This window comes from Pan paniscus, chromosome 2, assembly GCF_029289425.2.
Source record: "Pan paniscus chromosome 2, NHGRI_mPanPan1-v2.0_pri, whole genome shotgun sequence".
Taxonomy (NCBI): domain Eukaryota; kingdom Metazoa; phylum Chordata; class Mammalia; order Primates; family Hominidae; genus Pan; species Pan paniscus.
In genome coordinates this window covers 109,543,207-109,560,085 of record NC_085926.1, presented here as the reverse complement: position 1 = coordinate 109,560,085, position 16,879 = coordinate 109,543,207, and the positions used below count along the sequence as shown (strand labels likewise).

Here is a 16,879-nt window from a genome sequence, read left to right as displayed (position 1 = left end):
AATTAATCTACACATACAAGAACTTTAACAAAACCTGAATAGGACAAACACAAAGAGACACCCATAATCAAACTTCTGAAAGCCAAAAGACACATCATAATCAAACTTCTGGAAGCCAAAAAGAAAGACTAAATTATAAAAGTAGCAATTGAAAGGAGCAAAAACCAACCAACCAAACAAACAAAAACAAAAGCTCATCCCATTCAGCAGACTAATAATATAACTAGTGGCTCATTTTAATCAGAAATAATGGAGATCGAAAGATATATTCAAAATGCTAAAAGAAAGAGAAACAATCCACTCTGAATTCTATATCCATTGAAATTATCCTTTAAAGTTAAAAATGAAAAAATCTGAAAGAATTCATTGCAAGTAGATTTGTCTTACACGAAATACTAAAGTCCTTCAGGCTGAAAATAAATGACAACAAACAGTAACTCCAATTCATGGGATAAAATAAAGAGCACAAAAAATGGTAAATACGTGAGTAAATATGAAAAATTATATATGTAGTCTTCATACGTGAGTAAATAAAAACTATACATACATTTATTTTTCTTTTCTTTTCTCTTAATTTCGTTAAAGAACATGAAATTCTTTAAATCAGGGGTTCTTAGCCCCTGGACCATGGACTGGTACTTGTCCGTGGCCTGTTAAGGAACGGGGCCACACAGCAGGAGGTGAGCAGTGTGTGAGTAAGAAAAGCTTCATCTGTATTTACAGCTACTCCCCATCACTTGCATTACCATCTGAGATCTGTGTCCTGCCAAATCAGTGGCTGCATTAGATTTTCATAGGAGTGCGAACTCTATTGTGAATTACACATTTGAGGGATCTAGGTTGTGTGCTCCTTATGAGAATCTAATGCCTGATGATCTGTTGCTGTTTCCCATCACCCCCAGATGGGACCATCTAGTTGCAGGAAGACAAGCTCAGGGCTCCCACTGATTCTACGTTATGGTGAGTTGTATAATTATTTCATTATATATTACAATGTAATAATAATACAAATAAAGTGCACAATAAATGTAATAGACTTGAATCATCCCCAAACCATCCCCCTCCACCACAGTCTATGGAAAAGTTGTCTTTCATGCCGGTCCCTAGTGTCAAAAAGTTGGGTACTGCTGCTTTAAATCCTTAATTTAACACTTAACTGTTGAGTTTAATACATATATTATTATATATGTGTACTTTATAGTTTGATATAGATGCAGTATATTTAATAATACAGAGTGGTTTAGACGAGATATGGTGGAGCAAGTTGCAAAAAAAGAAAATAAGAGAAAAATAGACATAGGAACAGACAAACAAATGCTTCTGACTTTGGAGTTATCCAACAAAGATTTAAAATAACTCTTTTTCATATACTCAAGAAAACAGAGAAGAAATGGAGGAAGTAGATCAAAAGGTGGACAAATTTATCAAAAATTAAAAATCTATCAAACATGATCAAATAACTTAAAAATACAATATCAGAAATTAAGAACTAATTTGATGGGGTAAAAACTTATTGGACATCATAGAGATAGAGTTTATGATTGGAAGACGGGTCAATACCTAACTGAATCACAGAAGGGAAAAAAAGTAGAAAATATAGAAGAAGGCATTAGAGATATATAAAAATGTAAATTTAGGTGTTTTTATTTTGCACCAGAAACCTAACATTACAAATTTAAATGCTCATAAAAGAAAGCATGCAAGTATCAGAAATTATGAGCAAATTCTTATATAATTTGGAAATGAAGAAAACTTTTCTTGACCAAAACTTAAAATCAGGACCAATAAGGGAAAAGAGTAATAGATTTTATTTAATAAAAATAAGAAACATGCTGCATTGCAAACAATATAAGAAAGTAAGAATAAATGACAAACTGGGAAAATATTTGCAACTTATATAACAAAGGATTAATAGGTTTTATATATGGGAAATTTTCAGTAAAATAAGGATAATAACTGTAATGAATTGAAATTCATCAGTATGTTTAAGTTCATATAAATTCATGATACTTAACATAAAATACTTATGGGTCACTTTCTAAAAATACTAGTTAACCAACTCATTTTTAAAACTGGTGATTAAAGGGAAAGAATCAAGTATCTATTCTGCTTTTCTTATACAAACTATACATCAAATAAATAATAAGTTGATGAGAGGAAGTTTCTCTTTATAGAAATACTTAAGCTAATAAATTAGGGAATGATAGAATATTTCTATTCGGCAAATCATAATGATTTAATGGATGTAGGCAAGGCTCACCAGTGGCTCTTAATATCATATGACCAGAATTATGTGCCTCTCATATAACTATGCATCATCTATCACGTAGTCTTGCCAAAAAACAAAAAAGAAAAAAGAAAACCTAAATGTGATCAAGTCTCTGTCAAGAATATAAGATAACTTAGAGTCTATAAGTCTAACTATAAGGTGAAAACATATAGATACTATGGGACTATAAGAGCAAAATCCAGGCTGGACAAATCATCAAATTTATTCAACAAATATATCGCAAAGGAAAAATAACAAATGTAATATAGCTTTCAGATTAAAAGGGAATTTCCAAATAATCACAATATATCTAGTTTATCTGCATCCTAATTTAAAAAAAAAACAAAATATAACATTATCAGGCTGATGGGATATTGAATAATATTAAATACTATTTTTTTTTTAGTTTTGGTGGTAGATTATGGCTTTTTTAAATGACATCTTTATCTTTTAAAGATTCATACTAAAATAAACAAGAAGTCTTGCATTTTCTCCAAAGTAATCTTGGAAGGCAGCAGTTGATAAGGGTTTAAATAAAATGAGATTGCCTATGAGTTGATAATTGTTGAAGTTGTATGTTCAGTATGTGGGAAATTATTCTATATAATTTTCATAATTATTCTATGTAATTTTTGTATATTGTTTAGAGTTTTCCACAATTAAAGCTTTTATAGTTGTTTCATGAATCACCTAAAACCATCTCCAGTACCAGTATTGTCAGTTATGAGCAACATATTTTAAGAAAAACAAAACAATCCCTTTCTTCCTTGATTCACTGCTATTATCCTCTAACTCAGAGGTCATAAACCTTGGCCTGTGGGCCAAATCTGGCTTGTTGCCTATTTTTGTAAATAAAGTTGAATTAGAACACAGTCAGGCCCATTCATTTACATATTCTCTGTGATGCTTTTTATGCAACAGTGGTAGAGTTGAGTAGTTGTGACAGAGACTACATGGACCACAAAGCCTAAAATATTTAGTATTTGGACTATTTCAGTCTGTTTTGTGATGCTGCAAAAGAATATCTGAGATTAGGTAACTTATTAAAAAACATATTTGTTTATCTCAGTTCTTGAGGCTGGAAAGTCCAAGATCAAAACATCGGCAGGTTTGGTGTCTGGTTAGAGCCCAGTGTCCTGTCCTCTTTCAAGATGGCACTTTGAATGCTGCATCCTCGGAGGGAGGAATGCTGCTCCCCACATGGCAGAAGAGCAGAAGAGCCACAGAGAGAAAAGAGGGGGTAAAACACACATTTTTATATTGCCACAAATCTTTTCCAGGAGAGTGGAGCCCTTATATCACCTCTTAAAGGGCCTGGGGTCTAATATCCAGTGTCTACAAAGGAACTTAAACAAATTTACAAGAAAAAAAACAAACTCATTAAAAAGTGGGCACAGGACATGAATAGACACTTCTCAAAAGAAGACACATATGCAGCCAACAAATATGAAAAAAAGCTCAACATCACTGATAATTAGAGAAATGCAAATCAAAACCACAAGGAAATATCATCTTGCACCACTCAGAATGGCTATTATTAAAAAGTCAAGAAAGAACAGATGCTGGTGAAGTTGCTGAGAAAAAGGAATGCTTTTACACTGTTGGTGGGAGTGTAAATTAGTTCAGCCATTGTGGAAGACAGTGTGGCCATTCTCAAAGACCTAAAGGCAGAAATACCATTTGACCCAGCAATCCTGTTACTGGTATATACCCAAAGGAATATAAATCATTCTGTTATAAATCATTCTGACCCATGAGGGGGTACAACACACACTGGGGCCAGTCGGAGGGTGTGGTGGGGTGAAGGAGAGCATCAGGAAGAATAGCTAATGGATGCTGGGCTTAATACCTGGGTGATGGAATGATCTGTGCAGCAAACTACCATGGCACACATTTACCTATATAACAAACCTGCACATCCTGCACATGTACCCCTGAACTTAAAATAAAATTTGAAGAAAAAGAAGGTCCCATGTCTTAATACTGTTACAATGACAATAAATTTCAAAATGATTTTGAAGGGGACAAATATTCAAAGCATAGCATGACCCTTCAGAGAAAAAGTTTGTCAACTTCTGCTGTAATCTCCCAATCACACTCCGTTATTCTTTGAAAATGTTATTATGTAGATTGCAATATTTTGCAGCCCCAAACCTGACATAACCTAGGTGCTTTCAGTGACCATGCAGATGACTTCTCCAATACCTGGACTCTCAGTTCTTCCCACTGTCATCTTCATTAATTGTCTCCACTTCATTTTAGCCATCTACTCTCACAATCACATCTTGGATCTTCTTATCATGTAAAATAGCTCATCTACAAAATCACAAATTCAGACCTACAAACATCTCTTCTTCCAGTTTGTGCAACCAGTTTCATTTCAACTGTTCTCCAATCTCATTGGTCTTTTAATGAGTTAATCACTCTACTTTTTTCCAAATCACCAGCTTTATTTTTTCTTTGCATCTCTTATTATCAAGCTAAAGTTCTATAGTGCATTATGTCAATAATATTTTTGCTTATACCCCAAATCCTTTGCCTTTTTGTTTTCCTTTTGGCAACAATCTAAAAAGGAATCCAAATGTGGCACTATGTACTTTTTAATGCCCAGACTCAAGCAGCCAATCACTGCTGGAGAAAGCCTTGTGTGAATTGTTTTCACTACCATTTCATACCATACCCAAATGGATGTTCAACACAGACCAAAAATCCAAATGTGTTAACTTAGTGAATCCATTTCCCTTCTATCCATAGCAGCTGTTTCAAACCTTCCTCAATCTTCTTTTCTGAAGCTTCCTTCCTCTCTCTAGCTGAAGATGGTTTTGTTTCCTATTTTAGAGAAATAGAAGACAGCACCTCCCTCATCATATGCACTCATCTTATTTTCCCTCCCTCCTGTTACAATAAAAAAAAAACTGTTTTTTTTTTCAATATCGGGGTAGTCCTACTTGTGTTGTGAGTATCATTGTCCCCATTTTCTTAGAAACCTTGGTTTATTATTTTATCTTCCATACTGTGTATTTAACTACCCTTTTTCAACTAGATCCTGCCCATTAACTTTGAAGCACAGTCAAGTGTCTCTTATTAATTGAAACCACCACCACCATCACTACTGCAGTATCAACAGAATCCCGCATTTGAACACCTCTATCTACTCTTCCTGTTACTACTGGCAGATTTCTTGAAAGTCATATCAATATGCTGTCCCCATTTCCTTGCCTCCCACTCATTCCTCTTCTCCCTCCAGCCTGACTTCCATTCCATAATGCCATCAAACAGTTCCTGTTAGGTGATAAAAAAAAACTTCATGTTTTAAAATACATTCGAATAACTATTTTATCTTCTTAGAAACTTTATAATTGATGGCTATTCCTTTTATGTAATATGTTTCCAGGTTTTTGTGACCCAATTCACTCCTGATTCTACTTTTGCCTCTTTAATTGCTCTTCATTACCCTCTGAAAACTCACCTTTCTCCATCCGTCACCATGGACTCTGCTGAAGTGCCACATGGCTTTTCTTGCTTGATTTTCTCTTCCTAGAGGATTTCTTTCACTCCCAGAACTTTAGTTAACACTCACACTCAGATGACTCTGTATCTTCAGCTTAAACCTCTCTCCTAGATCCGAAATTGTATATCCAGTTTACCTAACATCTTCTGTATGTCACAACTTCATGCCTAACTCAACATCTATAAGATTAAATGCAAAATAATTTCTGTATGATCTGATCATCTTCCAGTGTTCCCTAATACAATGTTCCCCTATTTTTTCTGTGTCACATATTAGAAATTAAAGCATCATCCTTGACGCTGCTTTTTATTCCTTCCTTCACATAGGCAGTCCACCACTGATCCTGTGGGGAGAATCTCCTGCACAAGTTTCTAATCTAAACATTCTTCTATTTCTAGTTCATTGCCACTGTACTTAATGGTACCAGCATCTCTCATGTAGCTTTCTGCTGTTGTCTTCTAACTGATCCACACTATTGTCTCTGCCTTCTCCAATTCATTCTCTACACTTGAACCACAAAGATGCATTTTTGAAATGCAAAACAAAAAAAATCAAACAAAACAACCACCTTTTAATTAGTTCCCACAGCTCTTAGGATAAAGACAAAACTCCTTAAATGGACTAATCAATCTTTCTAAACTTATCGTCAACTGCCTCACCTGTAATCCCTCTGCTCCAGCCATAATACCTTTTAAAATCTCCCCTGCCTACCCAGTTGTTATAACTTCCTTCCCCCATAGAACCTTTGCATGTCCTGTTCTTTGTAAAGCTCTGTGTTCACTTGGTTAACTCCAGTTGAAGCAGTGCCTCCAAAGGAAAGGAAAGGAGAGGGGAGGGGAGGGGAAGAGAGGGGAGGGGAGAAGAGAGGGAAATGAAAGTAAGGGGGAAAGGAAAGGACAAAGTAAAGAAAGTCTTTTCTGATTTTCCTATTATACCCTCTCATACACTACTTCCTCACTTCTGAAGCACTTCTCACTGTTGCAATTTGATATTTGTTTGCTTATTTGATGAATGTCAACTTCTTCCTATTGAACTTTGTGATTCATGAAGACACAGTCATGCATATATGCCTACTCTGTGCCTAGTGCCCGGTGTCTAGCACTGTAAGCACTCAAAAACACTTGTTGGATAAAGACTAAATACAGGAATTTAAGAAGAGCCAGCATTCAGGCTCAATACAAACTAGACAGGATAACAACATGTTTTAGACCAAGCTTATCAACATTGTAGTATCAAAATTTTATTGCTACTATTACTACTACTTCCAGGACCATGACTTCTCCAACCACATTCACTGCTACTACTGCTTCCAATAACATTAACAGCCCACCAAGGCATTTACTGTGAACTAGTAAATTAAAGCCATGTTATACTCTTATAACTGATCTTAATAACTACAAATTTTAAAATGCACCAAAATCTTACAATCTGAAGCATTATGGGATCCAGTAGCATTCAAATGAATGAAATCTAGATTATGACAATCCAAGGCTTAACTCAGAGAACTGCATTTCTTGGAGTGACTGAAAAGCTCCTAACCTAGGAGGAAACTCTGTCAAGTGAAAGCGAAAAAGAGGCAAACCTCACACTGTTTATTATATTTCCACTCTTGTCCACAACCTCAGAGCACTAAGACACACACAGAGACAAAATATTGTGAAAAGAGAACAGAATCCTTTCACAGCTAGGCCCTTGGGGAACATGGGAACAGGATTTAGACACACACTGTGTTGTGAGCAGACAAGAGAGAATGACTCAAACAGCAACAGAAAAGAAACAGGAAGAGATGATCAACTCAAACACTTCAAGTCCCTCAGCATTTTCAAATTAGGTTCTTATGCACCACTTCAATTTGCATTTGTTTATGTACTATATAAGTGTTTGCACTTCAGGTGTGTTTTGCTTACCCAACTAGCTTGTAAACTTAAAGATTGCACAGGGGCATAAGAAGAAAACTGTACAAGTGAGAGGAGAAGAAGCAAGAGAAGATCAAAACAGTAAAGGGTAGAAAGAAAATATGCTATTGGTTGTGAACTTGACAGCGCTCTCAGATGGCAACTGCCTCCCTTTAGTCAGCTGCCTACTCTGTAGCTCCATACCAGGCTTACATTTTTGGTCACTCTGTGGTGAAGGATGTTTCCCCCTTCTGTTTTGCTCTTTTCTATTTTACTCCCTTTGTACCCAAAATCACAATACCAGAACCATTTCTCTAACACTGAGGCCATTGCTTTTCATCTGATCCAGATGACAGCAGCAAAGTTACATTCAGAAGACCGGAAATTTTCCAACCGCAAAAAGTATAGATACGGTTTCTGCCTCTCCAGTGATCTGCAGTTTTTAGTAGCTACAAGCTTAACTCCCTTGGTTCTCTTTATTTTAAGAAATACATTTTCTTTAAAGGCAACATCATCCTACTTTCTGGATAATATACTATCTGTTCTCCATTGCTGTCTTCATTTTGTGGCATCACATATTCTATTTCCTATAAGGTACATCAGTCCATGTTGCCAAGTCTCAATGAAGGAAACACTGAGTCCTCCGTGAGGCAGTAGTATTGTTTACTGTTTCAGGCAGAATGTACAAAAAATCTATGTATGAAACCAAGGTCAATGTGTACTTGTACTAACATTACATGGCAAATGTCTTACTGGGTTCCAAATGAGGTCAATATATAAAAAGAAGGAGCAGGGCTCATATTTAATTGGAACTGAGAAATAGAATTTGCTCAATATAATTATTACTATTCTTAATTGAAAACTACCATTTACCAAACTCTTATCCTTTAGCAGGAACTATATGTTTAAGTGCATTACACAGATTATCTCATTTAATCACCAAGCTAGTGATACCTGTAAAGAAAGCACTATAATTATCCATATTTGTTATGTAAGAAACTTGAAACAACTTGGGAATGATGAAACGTATGGTAAATGATAGAGCCAATATCCAAATACAGGCTACCTGAATCAAACTATGTATAGCTAAACAGTTTTCTATATAGGTCTTCCATTTCTCTTTACTTCAATCCCACTCCACTCCATCCTTAATTGAACTGAAGTGTGTGTGTGTGTATGTGTCTGTGTGTGTGTGTGTGTGTGGTGTGTTTTCCTCCTGGAAAACAGCAAGGGAATTGGGCATTATAAGATGGTAGTTGATGGGACCTTGGCCTATAGGTTGACTGTTCCAACAGCATATTTTTAAAGCAAGTAAGTTATAAGACATGGAGAGGAGGCTATAAATCCATACCTGTTGCTTGTTCTGGACAGCTCTATGCCCCCTTTAATATGACCTTCATGAGTTATTTTTTTTTTTCTTATATTACCAGGCCACTTTGCCCTGAGTTAGAACCAGTCCACTGCCAGTGCATTTTGCATCTGTTGGCTTTCACTTTCATTGTTTTCCATTAGCAGAAATGAAAATCATTTACTTTAGGACTAGGTAATTTAGGGCAGGCATTATTATAATCATTTTCCAAATGGGCTCAGAGAATTTACACCATAGGCCCCAAGTCAAATTTTATTTCTATTCAGAAAGGAGCTAGAACTTAAATCTAGGATTCCCACTTCTAAATGCAGGCCTCCAAAGTATGTTTGGTGTGAATGCTTCATAGTTAGCAGCTTCCTTTGTCCCTTTACCTGCCCTAGACTAAATATTGTATACCCAGAATCACTTTCATAAATTCACCTACAAACCTTCCTTTACCTTCCATCACAGTGAATAGCACCACCATTCAGGTGTGCATGCCAGACACCCAGATGTCACCTTTAACTTCTTTCTCTCCTTCCTTCATACTGCCCTTGTCTTATATTCTCTCTATGATCATATCTGTTTTATGCCCAATGCACAAAATTTGCCATTTTCCTTCTATATCTACCTGAACTACCACTCTCTCTTTTCTGGGCTACTGAGGTGGTCTCCTGAGTTGTCTCTACCTTCTCCTTCTTGTCCATCTTCACCTCATTTTCACATGAAAGTCAGTATGACTTTTTTTTTTTAAACAACACAAATACAGTCAGCCTATAAATGTCATGCCATCCTTTTGTTGGAAATACTTCCATGTCTTCTCATGGTTCTGAGATCAAAATGGAAACCTTTTAAAAGGGAAGCTGACCAGGTCCAACATGATCTGGTCCTTACCTGCCTTATCCTTTAATTGCTGTATTGCTGTCCCACTGGCATTTTCCCATTTCTTCAAACACTCCAAAGAGCTTCATGCAAGCTCTTTTCTCTCTCTGGGATTACTCACAATCCCATTTTGCCTCAGCCCCACCTCCTAAATTGTGGTAGTGTCTACTCATTCTTTAGACTTAAGCTATGGTGTTAATTTCTCAAGGACAATTTCAATGGCCTCTGTGATGTGCTCCTTCACAAGACTGTTACAGTATTTATTATCGACACTTATCACTGTTGCAAGTTTACATTTATTTACTTAAATGCTGTGGTCACTTCCTGTCTCTCTTATCAGACAATAGCTCTTTCTGCTCAACCTTTGTATGCTGAGCACCAAGCCTAACCTTGCTTTTCTTACAATGTACATTTGTTGAATGAGAGAGAGCTGAATGAAAGCACATCCCTCTGCCAGTTATGCTTACCGTGTGTCTGAATGAGAAGGTTGTAGATTTTAGTCTGAATGCCCTCTGGATACAGAACAAGCATACACTGGTACCTTCCACTGACTGAAGAAGACATATTCCTTAAGTGCAGAGTCCATTTTGACCCATTCTCAGGAGTTTCTGTGAAAGTCACAAGTGACTCACAGGGTCTCCCATAGGCACAGTAGAAGCCGTATTGGGGATGATAGACAGCAATCAGGTCTATCTTATTGGTGACCTTGGACCATTGCATCTGCACGAAGAAGCCTACTGTCTGTGTTTGGCAGGTCAGGTTGACATCAGAGCCAAGTGTAGCATAAACATTTTCTTCTGTGTTGACTGTTTTTTCCCAAACTCCTGAAAAGAAAGAACATGAGCCATGAGTTTAAATAATTCACATAGAATGACTCTTAATTAAAAACCCTAGTCACTTCAGTAAGGTGAGGGGAGCAACTGAGGAAATTTCTCCCTGGCTGCTTCAGGAATAGAGTAGAGCTTGTGTCTCACTCAGATAGAGATGCATGAGACAATATAAATGAGGAGGCATTTACGTAGAGAAGCTAGAGGCAATTACTGACTTCTAAATATTTATCTATGTGTTGGTCTGACCAAAATATAATTGAAGGTTTCGGACTACCTGTGAATAAAATTAAGCCTATTTGAAAATTGAAGCACACCAGCAAACTTAGTATGACGATTCTTCTTACGTTTAATATAATTGGCTTTTTGGGTTATAAAACAACAGCTGAATATAATACACACGTGATGCTTTCTGAAACTGCAAAAATAAATGATATGTGTACAGCAATTTCTTTGAAAAATACATGTTTACAAGGGCCTTTCATATCTTATCTTGTTTAATCCCCCTCACACGCCATAGGTGATGTTGTTAACCCCTTTTTATGAGGAAGAAACTGGGCCACAGAGAGATGAAACAGTATGCTCAAAGTCACACCTCCAGGCCTGGCGCGGTGGCTCACGCCTGTAGTCCCAGCACTTTGGGAGGCCGAGGTGGGCAGATCATGAGGTCAAGAGAACCAGACCATCCTTGCCAACACGGCAAAACCCCGTCTCTACTAAAAATACAAAAATTAGCTGGGCGTGGTGGTGCACGCCTGTAGTCCCAGCTACTTGGGAGGCTGAAGCAGGAGAACCGCTTGAACCTGGGAGGCAAAGGTTACAGTGAGCCTGTATTATTATAATCCAGGCTGGCTCCAGCCTGGCACTCCACTGCACTCCAGCCTGGCAACAGAGTGAGACTCCATCTCAAAAAAACAAAAAACGAAACAAAACCAAAAAAGTCACACCTCCAGTAAAAGAATGAATTCAGTTGCCCAGAGTCTGTGGTCTTTCTATAACCCTCATAAGTATAACAGTAAAACTCCAGCCAAGGAAGACAGAGACCTTTGGAGACAAAAGAGAACTTTATTTAATTCAGGCATCTAGGCCCACAGCAGACTCATGCCCAAAATGGCTGCTGACTCTGACAAAGAAAGCAGGCTTGTTTATATGTCGTTTGAGGTGGGAAAACAAGGCAGGATACAGGTTTCAGGCAAAGACAGTAAATTATTTAACCCGTGACAATTATTTAACCCATGATAACTTACAATTTAGTTATCTTGACCAGTCAATCTTGAAGCTAGACAGAGATGGGGTAAGGTAAAACAGGAGTTACAGAAATATGTAGGGGTCTGGGGGCAGGCAAGAAGCTTGGAAGGTTGAGATAAGCTCGCAGCTGCAACTTGTTAGCAATGCTGGGAGGGGCTACTTAAATTTCTTAGCCTACATATAACTTCTAAGTAACCTATACTTAATGTTAACTATTACCTATGTTATGTTTATTATTTTAAACTTTATTATTACTTATTTTATTTTATTTTCCTTCCACATAACTTCCAAACTGTCTCCCAAATTCAGTCTAGTTGATTAGAGTAAGAAATTTCACTTTCAATATACAAGGATTGAAAGGACCTCATCTAACCTTAGGTAGAGGTTCCACTTAGTATCACCTCTAATCGATGGTCTGAAATACTAGACATAAGCAGAGTCTCTTTCCCATCAGCAGTCTGACCGAGTGATACAGGACACTTAAAATGTGTTAAGCATTGAGACTGTGACATGCCTTCAATAGTGTTGGCCTCAGTTTTAGAATTAACATGGAATCCTGTTACAGAAATGATATATATTATTGTGACAAGTACCACTGAAGCTCACAAAAGGAAAAGATAAAAAGATGACAAGCAACTGAGAAGAAACAAGCCTCTTAAAAGTAAAAGTACTTGACAAATGGGAATTATCATACTTCTGTGGATGCAAAAGTTTGGTAGGCAGAGGTTAGTACAGTTTAATGTAACTTCCTGTGAGCTATCCTTTGCCTGAAAATATGGCTCTGATCCTATCTACAGCATTATATTCCAAATCTCTTTTGATTTAGAAATTCTCCTTAATATTTTCATAGCTATATCTGAAAAGCACAGTTAATTCTTAAGACACTCAGGCTTACTATGATACTCTCATACTGTGGAATACAGAACTAATCTTGCTTCCTTCTTTTTTTAAATAGGCCCATTAGGCTCTCGTTCCCACTGTCATAAGGATTCCACTTTGCCTCCCAGGTTCATACCTACACATGCCTCATTAAAATTCAACGTGTTTTCAACTCCCAAAAACCTCAGTATTTGGATGAGAAATACTTGTTATATCCAAAAGAAAGAGTACTTGAGAGAGAAAAAAGTTAAACAAGGATCTCTGAGCGTTGATGGCTTTGTAATTTTTAATTTTTCCGCAGTTGTTTTGGCTACCATTTGGAGAGCATTTCATTTCCAAGAAACATAATTTGCCAATTACTCCAGAGATCCTGTTAGAAAGGAAATGGGTGAAAATGCCTCAGAGCAGTGGCACAAATGACCCATTCCCTTCTTATTTTTAGTGTTCATTAGTAATCATTTCTAGATTCTAGCATCTCTCTTATACCTGCTGCTTAAATACGTAACTGAAACCCTTAGTAATGATTTGTCCTTTGGTGATCAATTTCAGCAGCAGTCACAAGGCATTTTAAATGAACAGAGGCCCCATCCGCCCCTAAAGCGGCCCATCCGACAAGAGGGGACAACTGGAAGTCTTACCCTTGACAAAATGTATTTGGATGATGTAATAGACAGCACAGTATTTCCATTTTTTCTCCATTGTCTTCTGAACACCTTACACCAGCATTTCCGTAATGATCACAAAGTCAATTGATGTTTTCAAGCAAACTCCAGCCACCCACTTCGTGCTAAAAAACCCGAAATCTACCACACACGCCTGGGTCTGTTTATCACTTGGCAAGCCCCCAGGAAATGAAACGTAGACAGGAAAGTAATGTGGTTCAGGACTGAGTATAACGTTCGACAGAACAATGTTGAAATTGTTCTCTGAAATTTGTGTATCACCTTCTTTAAGAGACTTTTCAGTATCCAAAGAGTCTCTTATTCAGGATTTCTGTGTCAGTCAAGCTGCGTCTAAAATCCAAACAAAGGATATCACGCAGAGCAGTTGGCAATGTGCTTTTTATACATTTTTTTTCAAGAGCACAAAGTCATTTAACAAATGTGAGCTTGGTGTTTTTCATAATAGTTTTTCTGTTCAATCTTAAGATATGTTTTCTTTCCAGAATTGCCCTGGGGTGAAAGAACAAAGAATTAACACATTTAATTTTAATAAAATCTGAAAAGTAACAGGGAATAGTGTCAGCTATCAAACCGAATTTTATTGTCTCTCCTCTTGCAGGGAAATGCACATTTCCTGGGAGTGGAGGAGTGAGGGCTACTTTTCTACCCCTCGTCTGGGAAGACAAGGGAAGGTTGGAGGTCAGATAGGGAAATCTCCCACCAGGTTGGCTGGAGGCCATTTTTGTTCACCACAGAAGAGCTTATCCATGCCTAAGCCAAAGCAAGGCGGTAACAATCAGAATCCAAAGGCAGAGAATTCCCACCTCAGTGAGCTATTAGGCTTATTACATCTGCCTAGTTACTTCTATTTACAGAGAACCGCAAACAGGTTTCAGGAAAGTGACCCCTTGGTAAAAATGTCTGGCTATTCGTAGAACACGATGACTATTCCCTGCTATGATTCTCTGATTTAATTGTATTAGTTTTTCAGCCTGAGATAAAATAGGCTGTCATCACCCTCCAACATTAAGAAAACAAGCATTAGACTGAGGACTACTGTAAGTTTGATGGACAAAGAATAACTACAAATAAACATGTGTGTCTTCATACAACCGTATGAATGATTAAAATATCCTGTGACCCTAATCTCATTACTAGAATATACGTACCACCTAGCAAGACCAAAGACAAATGAAAAGGCCAATTGTAATCCTGAGATGGGAATTCTTTTCAGGTGAGGTGGAGATAATTTTCGTCAGGTTGTCATCATGTATACACCAATCTCTCCTATGCAAGGACTCGTGGGGAATATGGAAGATGCTAAGACAGAAGGAAATGCTTTTGCCAGTCAGGAGATTAAATTTAGATGGGAGAAGAGAGGTTTTCATGTAAATAAACAAGGGCGACTGTCTTCCTGGACGTCCAGGTCACCCCCTATACCACCACTGCAAATACTTGCCATGATAATTGCCATACTTATTCAGTATTCCTCAGCTAATGATTTCTTGCAGAATTTAGATGTAGTTACTGCTTGCCTAGTTCAGTGCTCCCCAAACCTTTATTATCACCCCTTCCCAACTTCCCATGAGTTTCAGGTCACTGGGGATATTGGGTCAGGTAGTACTGACAGTGATTTTCCAGGGAAGGCCTGGGAACTCAAAGTCCTTTATAGAAGGGCAGGAAGAGACATAACTGCTCTAGGTACCTTCATCTCTTCCCATTGCCCCTGGAAATTCTAGTAAATCAAAGTTTTATGAAGCATAGCAGCAAAAATAGTCCTGGAGATGCACTATGAAGATCCTGATTTGCACGTTGGTGTCCCTATTAAATCAGGACACATTACAAGCCTAGAGAAGGGATTCTATGATCTCGTTCCATTTTTCATATTAAGAGGAATTTACCTAAGTAGAAACCAATTCAAATATACATTTACTGACTTATCTAAGAACAATACACTCTTTGGGGTATTTAGACTTCTTCTATCTTTTATTGTATTAAAGCGAAACAATTGTTCCAAAAAAGTCTGTAAACTCAGAAACATGGAATTGGTCGTTTATTTTCCAGTGCTACAGACTTACTTTCAGTAGAATTCTTGCCTCTCATTGGGGTTGGGCCACCTGAGCCATGCATTTAGTGGCTATACGGCAAATCTGTCCTCTGGGTATTTTTCAGGGCTTAGTTAATGATTCTTATGTCTAGAAACTTCTATGTCCTGAAGCCATCAGATTTGATTAATTTTTCTTTGGGATCCACACAGGTTCTGAAAGTATAACAATTTCAGATGCATGGCCACAGAATATTAACTGAATGCTTACACTTCAGGTGTCCTGCAGCTGCAAGACCCAGGCAACAGCCCCTCCATGGCTGTTTGCATGCAGCAGGTGGCAGCAACACTCCGCAGACTGGCACGGCTATCCCAGGTGATGGGAATTGCCCCCACTGCCTTTCAATCCTGGTAATATTTTCTAAAGGCTCTTTCAGCATGAGGATAGACAGGCGTTCTCTATACTTAAAAATAACTCTTCTATGGAAGTCATGTCAATCTCTTCTATTATCCTCCCTACCCACCATATCCTGATTGCACAGGGTTTCTTCTGCCTTATAGTCTGCTGCACATAAGGAGAAAACAGAAGCAAGTCAGTTTCACACACAAAAAGAAATCGTGATCTTCTTGAACTGCAGAGGCAAATTCAATTATTTACAAAGAGAAGCAGGAACACACATTATTTCTGCTAAAGGCAAGCCATGATTGTGTATTTTGGACAAACTTTTTAAATGCTCTAGCTAAACACACTCAATGAGAAAAGGACATTTTCAGAAACAGGAAGTTGAGCAAAAGGTAAACTTACTTTTGTGGTTTTCATAATGGTTAACTCAAATATTACTTACTTATCTTTAAACACTTACTAAAAATAAAAATGAGAGTGCTATACTTTTGCATGTTTTCCAAAATGCTTAGAAAACATGATGGTTAAGGTTTCAGTTAATTAAAAAATACTTACTGTATGTCAATTCTTAAGGGATTACTGAAGAGGCATAGTTCTAGATAATTTTAAAATACCAAAGATAAAACACAACCCTCAGTTTTAAGGCAGTTACCATTTAGCTGGGAGGAAGCATCCATGTGCACCAAAAAAGTCAAGCAGCATAAAGCACAGCCCAAATGAGAAGGTAGGGCAGGATTTTAGCAAAGGGGGAATTATCTTAGGGGTTGAGTGGGCCAAGAGCATATGAAGTGTGGAATCTAAACTTGGCCCTATAGGCGTCAGACTGGTAGAAACCGCAAGCTAAGTCATTCCAGGCAGAAGAAACAGGAAGAGCCAACACTTGACAGTGTTGAAGTTCAAGGCCATTTAAT

The 16,879-nt window shown here is 37.5% G+C and overlaps 1 protein-coding gene across 1 annotated transcript in view; it reads right to left on the bottom strand.

The window, feature by feature from the left end:
• Positions 1 to 15,781, bottom strand: part of CD96 (CD96 molecule) — a 106,700-nt gene extending 90,919 nt beyond the window's left edge. The window contains exons 1-3 of the mRNA XM_055110268.1: positions 15,600 to 15,781; positions 13,498 to 14,031; positions 10,373 to 10,729 (exon numbers count right to left, since the gene is read on the bottom strand). Coding sequence (XP_054966243.1) covers positions 10,373 to 10,729; positions 13,498 to 13,558 — 418 coding nt within the window. The 5' untranslated portion in view covers positions 13,559 to 14,031; positions 15,600 to 15,781. The remainder of the gene's footprint in view (positions 1 to 10,372; positions 10,730 to 13,497; positions 14,032 to 15,599) is intronic.
• Between the last annotated feature and the right edge of the window lie 1,098 nt (positions 15,782 to 16,879).